General features: G+C 44.2%; 1 protein-coding gene across 1 annotated transcript; it reads left to right on the top strand.

Annotated features, from left to right (window-relative positions):
* Nucleotides 1-17,960: 17,960 nt before the first annotated feature.
* LOC130150462 (histone H1.10-like) lies at nt 17,961-18,590 on the top strand. Its single transcript, XM_056341457.1, has one exon. The coding sequence runs from the start codon at nt 17,961-17,963 to the stop codon at nt 18,573-18,575; it is 615 nt and encodes a 204-aa protein (XP_056197432.1). The 3' UTR covers nt 18,576-18,590.
* Nucleotides 18,591-18,664: the final 74 nt, after the last annotated feature.

The raw sequence follows: 18,664 nt of genomic DNA, 5'->3' as shown, positions 1-18,664 counted from the left end.
GCTAGTGCAGTCATTCCCCCCAGGGAACAGTTGCCTTTCCTTTCCCTGAAATAGCAACTGACTTTACTCTGTGCTGGAGCTGCCAATTGCTTGATGACTGAAGAGTCCCCCTGCCACATGTCTCGAGCTAGTGGAACCTCAGTCAGGCAGCTACTTCATTCAAGGTCAGTTTACTTTTGAAATCCCAGTTCTTTGGGACAATCGTGTGACTGGCTGGAGCACAGCAGTGCTGTGCGAGTGCTGCAGTGGTGCTCTGCTCGTTAAAAGGGAAGCAGCTCTACAGCAAGATGATTGCTCTGAATTCCCATCCCTTCTCCTTCGGAGTAGGTAAAACCATGCAGCATCCTGCAAAAGGAGTGTTCTCCCTGTGTTTTTGCTGTTTCTTACCATGGACACCATGGTAGTTGAGAAACAACCGTGTTGTTTTCCTAAGGTGCCTGCCCAGCCACCAATGATCAGAAAGAAAGGGTCATTGGGGTGCCCTCTTTTGCTGCCTGCTGTTTCTTGGCAGTTGTGCCCACATACAGATGTGGCCAGAGGGAGGAAGTGATGAAGGTGGTGGGGAGGAACAGCCTAAGTGACACTCCTGGCGCTGCTTTTCACACTGAGCCAGGGCCGGCTTTAATCAAAGACAGAATCTTTGGATGGGTTCAGGAAAAAAAGGATTTTTTGGTGGCACTAAGTGGTGCAGCACACCTTAGACCAAAGTAGCATGTGTCCTTATTGACACAGGGCCTGTGGTTGCCAGATATCAGTTTTGAGCAGTTCTGCTTGAAGATGGGCCATCTGTTTCTCTTCAGGGCTGTTTGTTGACAGGGAACCTCTGATTGTGCCCTAGTGTCCCCCTGGTCTGGCTAATCTGAAGGCTACCTAGCTGTCAGTGAGTGGTGAGGCTTTACTGTTGAATGTGTGAGGTGCGTAGCCACACAATTGCTGGAGCTGACCTTAGGAAGGAACCAGGACTGAGAGCCAGCAGGCAGGGAGAGGCAAAGGCTAGGATTATTCATTGCAATGTCAGCTTGGCTTTAGATCATCTTAAAATGACTGTGAAACAGTATATCAAGTGTTTTGTCAGAGGTGGGCCTGCACGAGATGGCACATGCATGAGTAAACAAATAGTATTGAAGAGCTACTTTAACCTGTCACAGAACTGAAAAGACAAAACATTATTTTGAAGGTGCTTAAATAAGCAATCTTGGTCAGATGCACTTTGTACATATTGCATGTTGACAGGGAGGTACATTTTGACGCTGAAAGAAACTGTGCTTTAGCCCTTCTCTTTGTTTTAGCAAACATATGCTTGAATTGGAGCCCCATCTGCCTTGGTGAAGGTTTGCAGTTAATAGACACAAGAGCTCTTTCACACATTCCCAAATAGAGTATGGGTTTTTATGTAACTGCATATGCATTAGGACTTGTGCCATAGAGGTGTCCTTGTTAGGACAGTGAGTTTTGTTAAAAATGAAATAACACAGAAAAGGAAAAAAAGGGTCTAGAATGAGCCCAAGATGACACTTCGAGAGCCTTAGTTGTTCTTCTTCCTTTCTCAGTGCTCTTCTTTCAATATACTCAGCTGCAAAATATTGTCAGAAACCCCTGTGATGCTCAGTGCGTGGGCAAGGACATGACTAAATTGCAGAAGAGACGGTTAACTCTTTTTGTAGTATTCCCTCATAGAGTTTCCTGCATCCTCAAAGACCTGCACTTTACGCAGGATGAGACGTTCGTCTCAGCCTAGGATAGTTTCTCACAGGGATCATCCCTGGGCTCCTTCACCATCTAAAGAGAATGTTTCCCCATAATCCACCCCAATAATGAGGTGCATACCTAGAAAGTAAGGACTTCCCACCACAAACATCAACTTGATTCTGGAAAACAAATGTGTATTAGAATAAGAAACACTGTTTCCTAGTGAGTTGTCCTGCAGCAGTATGCTGTGATCTCGTTTTGTCCCTACCGACACTTTCACAATCACCCCTTTGGTGAGAGTGCTGGACTTCTCTCCCACTGATAATTACAGAGACCCCCTCCAGCAAAGATGAGCAGGTGGAAATGGAAGCAGGATGTGAGAGGAGCATCTTCTCTGACCGCCTCCCAGGGACTGAAAGACATTTGGCGCCATTAGTGCCACGGTCCAGATGTAAGCGCATCTGATGAGTTACCATGTAGGTCCCAGGGGCCTACCTGGAGTGAATCTTAGCTACCAGGTACATCAGGACTTGTGGGCCAGGTTTGACCTTCACTGGGGAGTCCTGTAAGCTAGCAGAGGCCTCACCATCCTGCCTGCTGTACTCTGTTACAGTTTCATCATTCTTGATCTGTGAAACACTCGGGCTTGAAGGTGGAAGAGGCACAGCAGGTGTTTCACAGCTATCCTGGCCAAAAATGGTCCCTTTGCTCCACCCTTTCCCATCTAGCCACATCCTTTTGCAATGTGCAGAAGCCAGACCCACGCAAAGTCTGCCCTGAAGGCATTTTGTGGGAGCAGATGACCAACAAGGGGAAGGAAGGATGTTTTATTACTTCAGCTCTCTTCCTTCCAGTGGATTTTGGCAGAAAGGACTGATCTTTCTGCTCTTGTCCTCTCCAGCAGAAAGCATATATGGCAGAAGTGTTTATTCTGAAGCTGTTTGGAGCTACTGCAATATAACATTTGAACACAAATGTGTAACATTTGAAGCTGGAGTTTCAAAGATACACTTCCTTTATTAACATTGTTTTGATCAAATAATTGAGTACGTTTGAGTAAAATTACATTCAAATTTAATCTTTTTAACAGGGAATTTCTGTGCTTGGTATTTTCGCTGGTTCCTGAGGCTAAAAGGTTTTTTTTTCCTTTCTTTTTCCTGTGGTCAGTTGAATTGGTGACAAATTTTAACTCTTCACAGCAAGACACTCGTTCAGATTCAGTAGGAACTTGAATAGCCCAAAACTGAAACAAATAAAGCAAATTAGATCAGAAAAGGCTGCATCAGCTTTTAGTAACCTTACCAGTAGATCCAAATTAATTCTTTGAAAGCATTCCAAAATGACACAGGCTAGTTTGGGCTCTGGTCACCTGTGCGTGTGTGACTTCAGTTAGGTTTGGAGAAAGCTACAAAGAGCAGGGCAGGGTGTGGGGAACAGGACAGCCTGTGGGATGCAAACATCTCTTATTAGTTCCAGTTAAGTAGGATATTAACCAAGTGCATTGACTGTGCCTGTACCTGCTTTGTGAGCAAGTATTCATGTAACAAAGATACCATCCTAAAGTGCCTTGTCAAAACACTGCCAACCAGTGTCTGCAGAGGTCAAGTATTTATTTAGTCATGGAGCATGGATTTCTGCAATGAACTTAAACAGATCAGCTCATACTGCCATTTGCTACTTTTAATTATATATTTCAGTGCAGGCTGTATGGCATAAGTCTCTCTTTCTGACACACAAAATGCCAGCTCCCCGCTTGGCCCATATGCCTGCAGTCTTGCCTGTGGCACAGCTGGTGTGAGTGAGTGAGGCCCTATGCGTGTTCTGCTCAGACCAGTGCTGCTGGAGGACTTTTCTCTGCTCAGTGTCTCAGCAATTGCAGCAGCAAAGCACAATGAGCAAGTCTGGCTATCCATACCCTCAAGCACTGTAGAGAATAGGGAATTGTTACCGTATTTCCAGAACTGCAAAGAAACCTAATGGCTTCCTGAAAAGTAGAAATTAGGTAGCCTGGTTCCTTGTGGCTCTTTTCCTGTGGACTTCTTGATGACTGAGCTCATGTTGCAACAATTCTCTCAAAGGAAACAAGAGTCTGGATTCTTCTCACCTACAAAAATACTTATTTTCGTGAAACTTGCAAGAAGTCGCTATCTTTGAAACCTTAACTGCTTCATCAAATTCTGTCTGAGACTGCCCAGGAAGCTCAGAAGCTACTGATTAACAAAACTGCCAACAGCCCTACTTTGTAACCCCTATTTCTGTAGGGAGCCAGGCTAGAACAATCTCTGTGTTCTGCCACCAAAACACAAGGCACAGATGTCCATGTTTTCTTATTCCCCTTTGACAGTGTGAATTTGGCAGTGTTTAGCCAATCTTTCATTGCATGTACTACTCTCTGATCTTCCCTCTGCCAGGGTGATGTCCATGTCCTCCAGTGCATGAGGAGGAGCTGCTGGTGCGGAAGCCTTTGGTGGCATTTCTGTACCGAATGCTGGTGGGTCTGGGCAGTGCTCCCAGGACCACAGTTTGAACAAGAAGGAAAAGCAGCTCAGTTGGGAAGCATGGCACCAGCAGCATGTCTTAACCAAGAAACTAATGGGCTCAAAAGACTCAGGTGTAAATCCCCAAATCTAGTCTTGGGAGCATTGGTATATGAGATTACCGAGTAGATATAGCATTATTTAGCTAGGACATTAGAGTGTCTGTTTCCATCAGGCAGCACAGGATAGAGCTTTTACCCGGCTCCCTTATTTGCTCCCTGCTAGTAGCAGTTTGTTGTATGGGTTAGTGATCTCTAACAGAGACATTCTCACTATCACTTGCTCCTCAATTCTTGCTCTTAATCGCTCTGATAAGGCCATTGGTGAGGTAACAAGACTCAGTTTTGAGGCTACCTAGAAAAACTCTAAACTCAGAGGCTTGAGGGCACAAAACAACAATTCAGTAATCAGTCATGGTGGAGGGAAAGGCTAGGAAAATGTACTTTTGGCAGGAAAACTGGATTTGGTATCATCCTGTATTTGCACAATGAAACGTTCCTGATGCTGTCTTTGTACTTGTCACTGGCCAAGGCCAGAAAGCTGCAGTGACTGGGTTCACCCCACATCCCTGTGCGCTTCTCCACTAGCTACCCAGGTTGTGGCTGGGCAATGTGATTTCAAATGTGCTAAAAAATGTTCTCTGATATTGAACCAAGAATGTAAAAAATCAAAACAAAAAATCATGAGATGACACAGAGTCTCAGTGCATTGGCATTGTCTGATCTAAGTTTTGTAAAGAAAACAACTTTTTTTACAATTTTTATGAATGCTAGTATTTCTTTTTAAATATATGAAAGAAAAAGAGTTTTAGAATTTTTTTAGAATTTGTGCTTTTACTTGATCTTAATTCTTCTCTTACTTCATCAATTTAACCAACTATTCTATTGTACATAATTTGCAGCTAGTCAAGAGATATATTTCATATTCCTAACAATACATGAGAATTTAATTGAAAAATAAGTTAGATAAGAGAAATGGTAATCAAATTTAAGTATTGGACGCAGACAGATTTGGACAGATTCAGGCTGCATTGCAGGTCTGCATATCAGTTCCATACCAGTTTTACCAATGATGATGACTTTGCGTTGGGAATATTCAGCTCAAAAACCTCAAACTTTATAAAGTTGGATTTAACTTGTCCTGGAATAGTCACAGTCACGTGTCGCTGTTACATTCCTTCATCATCAAATAAGACCATTTATCCACAGTCCTTACAGAAACTAGTCCTACATTTCATGAAGATGAACCAAAACTTGAAAGTTTTGAACTGTGATGAAAGACCAGATCCTGGACACCTCTGGAACACTTGCAAGACCCGTTGTGGGGGCTTTGGTTTTGTTTGAACTATTATTAATTTCATATGGTTAAACTTTTACTAACAGGATTAAGGTTCAGCAGAAACATTCCATTTGAGAAATGCACTGTGATGAAAACAAAACAATGAAGTTCATTATCTTGATTAACTCTCCCATCTGGCACTGTAGAAACATGACAGAAACGCAAGAGCCTAAAGAAGTCCAACTGAAGTTGAAAACTTACTTTGAAATTCAGAGAGGGGTGCACCTCGCCTAATTTCAGCCCTCTTCAGAGGTTCATGTGGAGCCAGTTTATTCACTTACTGAAGCTCCCTCTAGAGCCAGGAGAAGAATCAGGCATACCCAAAGGCTGGTTCAGTCCATCTCTTTTAGACACCTGCTCTAGAATGTCTGACTTATTATAGATGGCAATTCTTTATCCCTCTCCTGCCCTGTTCGATGTCCCCCAAGTCTGTCAGGTCTATGCTCCAATTTCAAATGTCCTGTCCCACAGAAACTGTTCTAGGCCAAAGATGGTCCCTGTAAAACCCAGCACTTGGTGTCCTGCAGTGCTAGTAGAAGATGCTATTGTGGAAGAGTGTGGGTGGCAGTGATACATCCCTGCCTGTCCCCTACAATAACAGGCCCCTCTTGCCCACGAATTTATCTGGTACCTTTTGACCCTGCTGACACCAGTTGTCTCCACTGCCTGCTGCAAGCATAAAGCCCAGAAGTTCCCAGTTACTCATGGCATAAAGAACTATTTTCTTTTGCCTGTTTTTAGCTAATGTACTCCTTCCTTTCATAGAGTAAGCCTTATGCTACCTGTGTGGGATCAGGGAAAGAAAAGACCATGGCTTTGATGATCCTGCACTGCACGGTGCATGGCGTGTGGCCCCTCTTCATGCTTGTGGGTGACAAGCTGTCAGTCACATTCTCAAGATTAGCAGAGGACATGTATAAACCAGACATGTACAGAAGAACACAGGGTTTTGCAGAGCTGCACTTGGGAATGCAAAGAAAATGTGTGATGGATAACATTGATGCATCACAGTCCTAACGGTTTCTTCTAGGTCCAGGGAGTCTAAGATTCAGTTTTAAGTGGCTGAGTCTGAACTGGAAAAAGCACCATTTCAAATCATTATTATTTTTGTCAAGTCAGGACTTTTATTTTCAGGTCAGGTCTTCCATTCTCAAAATATGAAACTACAAGGTGATTCCTCTTGGTAACCCACCAGGGCTGGGAAAAATGATCAGAAACATTTTGTCCTATTGCCAGTGTGCTTAGAGAGAGGGAGAAAGGGAAATGCTTCCTCACTAAAGGGCAGACAGATCTTTTTCTACCTTTGTAAGCATTAACTTTAACGCATAAACTGGTATGAGGGCCTCAGAAATTACTTACTACACATTGTCCAGACCTGATCAGAAAGAGCAGCCGTCAGTAATATAAACCTCTTTGAAGGGAAATTTGTGAAAAGGGGGTGGTAATCTCATGAAGGAGCTGAGGGCATCTTTCAAGCACAGCACCAAATCTGTTAATGGGAGATCTGGCAAGAGCAAGTCACCACTCCTGTGAGGCCTGGGACCCTGCGCTTCCAGAAGAGGAGAAGCTGGCCAGCTGCAGAGTCAGGATGTAATGGGGACGGGAGCTTGGTGTTTATCCCAGGCTCCTAGTTCAGATGTGTAATGTGCCTGAGCGCTCTGCTGCTCAATGTCCCTGAAGCAATTTTATGACACTACAGGGATGATCAGCAGATGCTCTTGGCCCGGGGTGGATTTGGCCCACTTCCTACACCCTCCTGAACAAATGATCAGGACATGGGGGGGAGGAAAGGAAACCTGTGAGAGAAAGTGCTTCCCTGCATCTGCAGATACGCCCTGCATGATTAGCAGAAGGCATAAGGGCAGGGCTGAGTGACTGTGTCATTTGCAAACACATGCAGTTTAAAAAAATACTTTCTAAAAATGGTGTTATTCTGGGAAGCACAAAGACTTGCAGTGGTAGTAAACCTCTCTGGTAGTGTCTGATCAAATATAGCCTTTGAAAAGATCAGGCAGTGCCTCTTTTTTACCAGTTTAGTAATACAAAAAACCCAGCCCACCCCAAAACCAAACAAAGTAAGTGTCCTGCTTTCATTTGGAATAGAATTAATTTTCTTCTTGGTGGCTGGTGCAGTGCTGTGTTTTGGATTTGGTGTGAGAACAATGTTGATGGCACACTGATGTTTTTAGTTGTTGCTGGGTGACGTTTATACTAAGTCAAGGACTTTTCAGCTTCATAGGCCTTGCCATCTAGAGGGCTGGAGGGGCACAAGGAATTGGGAGCGGACACAGCCAGGACAGCTGACCCAAACTAGCCAAAGGGATATTTCATACCATCGAACATCATGCTCGGTAAACAAACTGGGGGGAGTTGGCTGGGGCCAGCTGATCGCTGCTTGGAGACTGGCTAGGCATCGGCCAGTGTGTGGTGAGCTATGGTATTGTGTAGCACTAGTTTTTTTCCCCTTCTTCCCTTTGGATTTTATTCCTCTCCCCTTCTCCTTCCTTTTCATTATGATTGTTATTATTGATGATGATGATTGTTATTATTGTATTGTATTGTATTGTATTGTATTTTATTATTGTTGTTGTTTTATATTATTTCAATTATTAAATTGTTCTTATCTCAGCCCTCGTGTTTTATCTTTTTCCCAGTTCTCCTCCCCATCCCTCTAGGGACAGGGAGAAAGAGTGAGTGGCTGCGTGATGCTTGGTTGCCACCTAGGGTTAAATCACAACAGTAAACAAACAAATGAACACAAAAGATATTTCCTTAGCTATTCTTTGATTTTTTCTAACCCAACCCAGACACAAACAGTAGAGATACTTGGCTTTTGGGCCTAGCTGAGTGGGGCCTAGGACAAGAATTACAGATGACAATAAAGCTGTTTGCGTCTCCCCAGGCTGCATGGAACCAAGATAAACCCCGTTGTCACTGAGGGCAACTCAGAACAGGTTCTGCCTTACACTTGCTTCTCGCTGCCAAAAGATGCTCTGCTGGCAGCTGGAAATTGCTGGGGTAAGATGGGGAGATTCTTCTCTGAAACGCTCAAAAAGGTATTTTCAAGGAAAATTCTTTAAAAAACATCTTAATAGCAGCATTTCCTTTGAGCTCCACGACATTTGGAGCTCTGGGAAAAGGGAAACTCTAAGCTGCACCAGGGAATTATTAGATTACCAAGGACCACTCTTCTGACTCATGCTTAAGCTTAATAGTCCATACAAGTACTATGCGGAAGAGAAGCTTGTGTGAAGGCAATCTCCTCTTTATTTCCTCATAGGCTACATGTGGCTACATGTTTAATTTAGCTGTCAAGATAGCTTTTCCCAGAGTATTTTGTAGCCCGTTTCCTCACCATGTGAGCTCTCCCATTCATGCTCCTTAACCCTTTCCTGATTAGAGGACACATCCATGTGGCTCGGGAGGACTTCTCCAGAGGACAATCCTGGAGTAAGCTGCCAGACTGACATATGTCATTCCCAAGTGCATGCAGGGTCTTATGACTCATGCTTGCTCCACACCATATATACAGAACCCTTTTCTACAATGCATGTTCCTTGCAGTATCCCAACAGGGCCCTTTTAGCACTCATCCCATCCCCACTTTGTGCACACATGCTAGATCCAGCATCCAACTTTCCAGACTAACTCCCTGTTTTGAGACACAAGTGGGGAAGAACTGGGGCTGGAGGGCCAAAGGAGTCTCCCACTACTCTGGGAAAGGACACGAAGATGACAAACTTCACAGGGCACATGGGTGGCTCCTAGGAAAAGCGAGAGTGGGATGCCTTGTCATGGTCACTTTCAGTACCTGTGTCATAGTGAAAGGAAGGAGAAAAGCTTTGGATGCAATGTGTAAGCTCCTGGGGAAGAAGATAAAAGCCAGAATACCTGTGCTACCCTGCTGCTGAAAAGCTCCTAGTACACTGCTTGGGATGAGGGAGGGACATGGATGGTGGTTTCACAACCTGGCTAAGAATAAGGTTTCTGCAGGATCCGGGAACACTTCTGTACAGCAGAGCACTTGCACAAGAGGTATGGACCTCATCTGGATCAAAAAAGAAACGGGCTTCTGGCTATGAACATGCAGGAGGTTGTCAGTGAGCTTTGTAGCTGAGGAGTAGGGGAAAGCCAACCAATGGTGACAATTTTTAGGACAATATTCCCAAGGAAAAGAAACAGCAAATTCTGTAGCCTATAGGAAAAAATACATCAGGTGATAGCATAAAACAAGAGGCTTAGCATTCAAAGAGAAGACCAGGGAATGAAAACAGTGCTGTGATTGTCTCAACATCAGTGCTTCCATCCTGGGAAACAAGACAGGAGCACTGGCATGTTTTGCAGATAAGGCAGGCACTTTGGAAACATTCTTTTTAACAAAGAAGCTCAAAGGAGCAGCTGGGAAGATTAAAACTTCACAGGTGGGTGAAGATGGATAAAGTGACCATGCTGGAGACACAGTGGTAGGGCTACCACCCACCCAGAAAGGCCTGAGAAAGGGGAAGATGCTGGTACTGATAGCAGGAAGGAGGGTTGAGAGTAAGAAGGCATCATTCAAAAAGCTACAGGTGTGTCTCAGTAAAGAACACAGAAAGGAACATAAACTCTACCAGATTAAGCATAAAAATATAACTCAGCTGTCCATAAAGGGTTTAGAAGATTAGCTAGTTAAACAATCAAAACGAGCACTAAACCCTCCATGTGTCACAACAGCAGCCAAAAATCTTGCCTGAGAACCTGCCAGACTATAGGACTCACGGTCTGTATGCCTACTGGCTGTACCAGATACACTGATTGAGATATAACAAGATTCAGAACAGCCTCCTGGATAAACACGGTCTTTTCAATAATGTCAGCATAGTTTCAGCATGCAAAGGGAAGTCCTGTGTTACAAAGATCTTGGAGCTGTTTTGTCAAGGTCAATTAGCATGTGGGGAAAAGTGATCTGCTTGATATGATCTGCCTGGATTCCCAAAGGCTTTTGACAAAGCCTCTCTGAAAAAAACTTTAAAGAAAACTCAACAGTAGCAGGATAAAAGGGAAAATTTAGCATGGATAGTTATTTGATAGAAGGTTGAAAAAAGCATAGGACTGAATAAAGGAAGGTCACTAGGGAGTTCTGTAGGGTTCTGCACTAGGATCTGTGCTCTTTAACAAGTTCCTAAATGATATGGAAAAAGGGTGAACAGTGAGATAATGGGGTTTGCTGACAATATGACTGGCCAAAACACTGGTGTGGTTGTTTGTTTAGAGAAGCTTTTATTTCAGTGAATATCAACACAAATGCAATGTGAGATTGGTGTCCACTAAGTATCATCTTAATCCATGTTTGCTTTTACAGCTCAGGGTGGAGGTGAGAGGATAAAAGATAAAAAAGGTCATTGGAATCACATAATTCAAACTGGAACCCTTTACCTAGGCTTCATTCAAGTAGAAAAGGTTTCCAATAGGTTAATACAAGATGCAGTGTGGAGGACAGTCGCTGGTCTGCCATTTGCTGCTGCTGCTGCTGCTGCTGCTGCTGCTGAAAGGAAGGATGCTTTCTCCTGGAGCATCCCCACCTCCAGACACCCCAGACCTCCCTGGACTGGTGTTGTGCACTGTGGTGGTGCCATCAGATGGCCATGATCTTAGTGGAAAGTTTCCTTCTGTACCTCCCAAACATTGCTCATATAGGTACTGCTGCTCACATCCATACTGAAATCAGTGTTTGGCAAGGGATATTTGGCTGTTGGGATGGCCTTTATGCCCATCTTGAATCAAGGCTCTGAATTTGAAAAACCTGCTTTGAAGACTGGTTGTGGACTCTGCCTTTAAAGACAAATGGTATTCTTGATACCTAGATCAGATTTTAATCCAAATCCATGTGACTAACATTTCTTGGATGCTCCCCTCTAGACTGGGTATTATTTTATATTTGCAGCACATCAGAGATTGAGTGACCATACAGAGCAGATAACATTGTGTACTGAACTGGTATAGCTCTAGAAAAAATGTTTTCATACTTGAAGCAGCTCTGCCAGCTTGAAGAACTGGAACTGGGCAGAGAGGGTGGTATGGCTTGTTATTAGCCCTTGCTTGAACATAGTGCAGTCAGGGAGCTGGATCAGGTCTCAGAAACTAAGTATGTTGCTCTATTTTGTGCCTCTTTACAGCAGTGTCTGAAAATGAGCATCCTTCTTCTTTAGTGTAGACCAAGCATTGCGCCTGAAACACTTCTTCTTCTTCTTTAGTCATTCTATACACAGGTCTTCCCATGGTGGGCGGTCATGAAAGAGCCAAGCAAAATGCTGTCTCTTTCCCTCAAATCTCCTCCTCAGTAGGAGTCTTCCTCTTAAGCACAGTAGACTGTAAGTAGACCTTAGTAACCAGGCTGCCTACTTCTTACCACCTTTTGTATTTCAGGAAGCATACAGTGGCTGATGCATTTCTTGATGTATACTCAAAAATCACATCAGTTTGGATCCAGGACCTCTGATTACCAACACGAAGCTACAAGACAACTCACACTTTCTTGCTTTTCTGCAGCAATCTTAACGAATGTGTGAGATGCCTGTTATCACCTGATGTTCAGAGAAACAGAGGTAAGGAGGAAGCTGTTGGTTTTCCCATTGACTCCTGGGCAGAATCAAATGGTGAATGTAGGTGGCCTCAGTTTCAAATGAGTGTTTATTCCCTGAGGCTACCCTGTAACCTAGCACAGCTTTTGTGCTACTGATCAGGCCATGATTTTAGATTCCTTTGTTCTGGGCCTCTTCAAGACTGGAGGGTGAGAATTTCCCATTTTCAAGTGTGTATCATACTTTTGATTCTGGAGACCCTGGTGTGAGGAATACTCATTCAGCCTTCAAGGCCACAGCATTTGTTTCTTTATATTTCTTGGAAAAGGCATCAGTAAGTCAACAGGAGTCTTTCCTGTGTAAGTCCCCTGGGACAAAATTTCATTTTTTTCTTAATATGGAAATGGTAGGGCAACTGTCATAGGAATTCTCATTTGAATACATGCCAGCAGTAAGGCAAGAATATTGCTTAATGCAGTTAATTTTTAAAAACCTCTTAGAAGCTGTTCAGTTCAAAACTACCAGAGGAGTCTAATGGAAAAGGAACAAGAGACATGGATGTATTCAAGGTCCCAGAACTAAGCACTTTACATAACATACCTTACATGTGCTCAAACAGAAGGTGGCAAAACAACCAACCAGTAGTATCCCTTCTCCTCCAGCTCTTCTCTGAAGACGCCTGCTTGTCCAGCAACACACAACTTCCCTGTTTTCGCAGGTGCAGTGATGCCAGCAGCTATTTTTGCACATAGCTCAGAGCAGTGCTTCAGCTGCTGGACATCTGTGCTAAACTGCTCCTTTCCTTTGCAGACTCTGCATCCCAGTGTCCTCTATGAAAAGTGCAGGGATCGTCATCTTCGGTCCCTGCCCTCCAGCAAAGCAGGGAGAGGGGCCAATCTCTTCTCCCTCAAGGATGTTTTTCCACCTGTGCTGAGCTCGTTTCCGTGAGGTGGAAGCTCATCTCCCTGGCTTCTCTGCAGAAAGCAGAAGGGTTGCAGGTTGTGTTTAGGCACTGTGGGTCACTGATGGTGGAAGTAGGAAAATGAGAAGAGTCAAAGCTGCTGGTTAGTAAAGGAGGAACAAAGTTAGTAATGCAGGATCTTTCCATGGACACTGCAGTTAGTGCTTTTATGCAAGCAGGTCTTTTCCCAAACTGTGGGTCACAGCACCTGAGAGGTGAAACAGGTCCAAAAGGCAGCTCTTAAGTGTCTAGTTTCATCAAAGAACAGCTAATATGCTTAATTGCTGATACCAAGTAAAGGCAGTTATTCACTCCTTGGTCAGGGTGGGCAGCAATGGGGAGTAGATGAGCCCCAAGGGATGCACACCAGCCAGAATTTTGAGACCAGATGCCTTAGAAGAAACAAAACTGTCTGAGGCACCCCTGTGATGTGTGTCATGGTTCACAGTGGGACAGGAAAGGGTGGGAGTTCCTACTGGCAGTTAGTAGGGAGACTTGTACATTGTCACCCAGACCAAAACTGTGGATCAGCATTTTCTCCAGACAGCAGCTAAAAGGTGGAACAAAATAGCTCTTTCTACTGACCTCCTTTCAGGTTTTGTGACTGTGCTGGAGGGGGTGGAAATGCTGTTATAGAAAGATAGTTTGCTAACTGAAGCTGGATGTTGCTAGTCCAAAACCTCTTGAGAATTTTCCCTGTGAGGGTCAATAAAATGAAGGTGGAAGGGTACTTCAGATTCAGCTGCCCACTGTGGGCCCTGTACAAGGTCAGCCAAACCCTTCCCACAATTTTATATGTTTGATGACCAAAGAGTTGGAATCACTAAACTGAACTCAGCCATCTTGAACCTAAAGTTGGTGACTACATCCAATGTCAATGATAACTGCAAGTGGCAGTAGAGTTTTGTTATAACTGAAATCCACTTCTCTGTCTACTAGGACTGTAATCAAACATTTGCATGGAACTTGGCCGAAATTGGTCTTTATTGTCTAGATCCAGAAGGATGCTGAAGCATTAGTTTTGAGAGCCTTTTGTATTTCCTGCTACACCAAAGGAGATGTCCTGTCAGGGCACCAACAGCCCTGCATGTCCCTGCCCAGCATCTCCTGTGGCTCACCTCACCCTGACCAGGTCCCAGGATCCCATTTCAGGCCCCCCAGGGCCATCAGCCCCTGCCTCAGTGACACCGCAACAGGGCCAGTCTCCTGTTCCCCACAGCCCTGCCCAGCCATGGGCCCACTGCACCAGGGAGGTGCCCGATGCCTGAGGCTAGAGCTGTGTCTGACCCTGGAGCCCCTCACTGGGCCTGATCCTGATCCCACCTGCAGACTGATGTCCTGGTCTGGCCTGTGTGTATACAGGCGAGAGGTGATATTTGTTACAAAAATTAAAATGGGCAGACAAATTCACTGCATTTTGAACAGGTTTTGAGTTTTCCTCTGTGAAATTAGATGAATCATCTCTGAACTGGTGTTCTGCTGACAGGAAGTGGTGAGAGTTAACAGGAGCAGGAGGAGGGTGCAAAACCTGAACAAGACAAAAATTGGAGGGTTCAAGTAATTGCCTTTTTAAGAATTGTGGAAAAGTGACTCTCAGTTCTCCCACCTCCAAAATGGGGATGGGTTTTACATGTTTGGGAAAAGCGTGGCAATGTGAAATGCATAAATGTAATGCAGTCAGATACTCATGTGGAAAAATCATAAGAAAGGGGAGGAAAAGGAGCAAACAGTTCAGGAAAAATTATCCTCAGTATGTATATGAAAAACAACACTGAGCCTCTGTAGGTGCTCTTCCTAGGACTTGTGATATCATCTATGGTGGCCACTATGCTTTGTCACCTAGTGCCAGGTTAAGTATCACAAAAAAAATAATGCAATAAATAAAAAATTAACCCTAATCCTGCAAAATGTTTTTGTTGTCTTGCAGGCATTAGGTTTGGTTTGGATTACTGTATGTTTTTTGAAGTTAGTAGGCATATGTTGCTGGTTATAATAATCTATGCTTTTCAAGCTGACTGGGAAGTGCTCTAAAGAGGTTTTCAGATCTAGCCCTGCAGTCTGAGCTGGCTCACATTGGTAGTGCCAGCAAAAAACATACTGTAGGATTTGCTGGCAGATCTTTGTTACTCTACCAGAGATCTCTGTCCATACCAACAGAGCATGTAGAGACCAACAGAGAGGAGTACCATTGAGGTCCTGTTGTTCTTGATGGTCACCTCTTCTAAGATGAGGCAGCAAAGCTTGCTGTAATTGTGATGGAAAATGCATAATAGGAAGAATCTTTTCCAGCAACTGTCCTCCCTATGTGGTCCTTTTTTTGTGGCTGCATTGCAGTGAAATATATACTACTTCCATGTAGCCTAACTAAGCTTGATCATTACTAGAGTAATGCCTTTGGCGAATAACTTCAGGCTTTTTGTGCTGCTGATCATACAAGGAATAGCAGTATTTGGGGGAGGAGGGCAAACTATGGTCCTTGTGTATTCACTACTGAATGAGGTGACACTGTACTCAACTCTCCTCCTATGCCTTGATTTTTCTGCAGCCTCCCCCTTGTACGCATAGCTTGACTACTTGTTTGTGAGATGGTTGTGAAAATATATTGTCTTCTTAACAATAAGGGAAGGGAATAATGGAGTAAACATGAGTGGAAAATCAAATAAATAGAAGCACTTAAAATAATTACTAAAACTTATGTTTTCAAGTTGCAAGATGGCCATTTAACATTTGATGGAGATCAATAGCCTCAAAAGTGGAGTAAGACAAGGACTACAAGTATGCACTGCAGTGTTGCTCTGGCACGTACTGAGGGGCTTTTCCTCTGAAGATGGTTGGTGTTGAAGTTATCACCACTATGCATGATTTAGACATACAGCTGTATTCCATCTATGTGTGTAAGGAAAACAGTCTTGAGACTATCAAATTACAGATTGGAGAAAAATGTGCTGTTGTGAAGTAGAAAGGCTCTTGTCCAAACCCCAGTACTGGCATTGGTAATGTGAAAAGGGTTGGTCAATATAAAAAAAACCAAAACCCACATTGTGTCAAGTTAAGTTTTTAAAGGACATTCAGAGCTTTTACCAGACCTAGATGGGACAGACCAGACATTCAGTCATCCGCTTGATTTCAGGAAACTTCAGGAGACATTAATAATTCCACTATTCAATTCTTTATGCATCCTATTACTACATGAAGTAAACGTTCTTGCCTTTGTAAAATTCCAAGTGAACCTTGCTTTATATGCCATTCTGCTTCCAACATGGCTTTGAAAGACCAGAGCCAGAATTGCTGAATTCGCCATCTTATTCACACTCCCTGTCTCAGGGATAACTCCTCATCTAGGAGACCAGAATGAGCAAGTTAGAAAGAAATGTAACTGGGAGATAAAAATATGTTTATTTTCCTAAAGTCCTTTTTACCATAGTTATATGATAAAAAGTCGATCTGTTTATACAGTTTTAAAAAATGGGACTTTATGAATTAATTGAAGGTGAAGGGTCACCCAAAATCTTCATGAGGTTCATTTGCCTTTCCTCTAGTGAAATGATAGAGACGAGGGAGGTAATATTTTTCCACTCACATAGATTGCATTTTGTTGAAATAGTGAGTTGATCATCTGGTCAGCATCATACATAAACTGTGCAAATGCAGTTTGTACACATCAGGTACAAATGCAGCAATATGATGGTGTTAAATTGGCCAATGGCCATTAAACTTCAGGGTAAATGAATTAGAAACTCCTGTCAGAGACACAGAATTATATGCAAAGTTTTAGCTGATGAGGAGTTGTGCATACCAATAGAGTAGTCACCACGTGGATAAACAACTTTGCATCAGTTTGTGCTTGCAGCCAAAGGTTTTATGTGCAGAAGCTGCTGTAACTTGATATGTAACCTGGCAAAACAGCAGTGATTAAAAATTGCAAATTTTCTTCCTAGTTTGGCATCAAACTATGAATGAAATGGTGCTTTCACATCTCTTTCAGACTCGATCTCTGCCAATTTTTTCCATGTTATGGAATCATACCAACAAATTTCACAGAAGTAGCACTGTGTGCTTTATTTAGAGTCTATTTCTGTATGTCAGAGACTTACGTGAAGCTCAGTGATTCAAAACAAACCTTTTCATCTTTGGTCTTTGTGTCCCAATTTATTCTGTTAAGATTTGAGAGCCCTTTGCTACATTAACTGCAGCAATTTGTTGCAGTAAAAAGCAGCCCATTCCGAGGTACACAAAGTATATACTGTCTATTATTTCACGCATGGCCTCTGGAAAATATAGCCTTGGAAGTACGGGTAAAAGAATCCCTAACTCAGTGTTACGTGGTAGCCAGAGGTATGAACCTCGGTAAGAGCAGCCGGGGCAAGGCTTGCAGGAGTTCGTGCAAGTTTGTGCTACCTCACTCTCTTTGAAAACATTTTATTTTAAAGAGTGAGATTCTAGCTGTTCGCTTTCTTCTCTAATGTAAAAAAGACCCTCTGAAGATTAACACTGAATCTGCTGTCTCACGCTAACTTTAAAGGAGAATTTCTAATTTACAAAGAAAAACAAAACTTTCCTGCCCTCAAGGTCCGTTCGGTTCCAGGACTCGGGATTTATTGTCCTCTCCCTCCCAAACTCCACTCTTTTCGCGAAAGGACACCGATGGGCGAGAATAGGCACTTCCACGATCTCCCAGATGTACGAAAGGGGCAATTTTGTGACACGTAAAGTAAAGAAAATACTCTTTATTATCCCCGAAGAAACACAAGCCGGAACGCGGGGCAGTGGCGGCGGGGCGGGGCGGGCGAGCGACCACCAATCAGCGCCCGCCGCGCTGCTATAAATAGGGGCGCAGCGGCCGCCGCTGCCATCTAGGGCTCTCCGTGTCTCTGTCATGTCTGAGGCTGCCCCCGCTGCAGCAACCACCGCCAAGGCCGCCGCCAAGAAGCCGAAGAAGGCGGCGGGCGGCTCCAAGGCCCGCAAGCCCGCGGGCCCCAGCGTCACCGAGCTGATCACCAAGGCCGTGTCCACCTCCAAGGAGCGCAAGGGGCTCTCCCTCGCCGCGCTCAAGAAGGCGCTGGCCGCCGGCGGCTACGATGTGGAGAAGAACAACAGCCGCATCAAGCTGGGGCTCAAGAGCCTCGTCAACAAGGGCACCCTGGTGCAGACCAAGGGCACCGGCGCCTCGGGCTCCTTCCGCCTCAACAAGAAGCCTGGCGAAGTGAAGGAAAAAGCCCCCAAGAAGCGGGCCGCTGCAGCCAAGCCCAGGAAGTCGGCTGCCAAGAAGCTTGCCAGCGCTGCTAAGAAGCCCAAGAAGGCGGTGACAGCAAAAGAGAGCCCCAGGAAAGCTAAGAAGCCGGCGGCCACTGTGGGCAAGAAGCTGACTAAGGCCGCTAAGCTGAAAAAGCTGGTGGCAACAGCAAAGAGCCCGGCCAAAGCGAAGGTGGTGAAGCCCAAGGCGGCCAAGCTGAAAGCAGTCAAGCCGAAGAAGGTGGTGCCCAAGAAGTAAGCCCCCATAGAAAATAATTTTGGCGTTGTAGAAACCCAACGGCTCTTTTAAGAGCCCCCGATGTTTTCCTAGTAGAGCTGAAATGCTAT

This window comes from Falco biarmicus, chromosome 5, assembly GCF_023638135.1.
Source record: "Falco biarmicus isolate bFalBia1 chromosome 5, bFalBia1.pri, whole genome shotgun sequence".
Lineage (NCBI taxonomy): Eukaryota > Metazoa > Chordata > Aves > Falconiformes > Falconidae > Falco > Falco biarmicus.
Note: the sequence above shows the minus strand (reverse complement) of the source record. Positions and strands in the feature narration are given on the sequence as shown.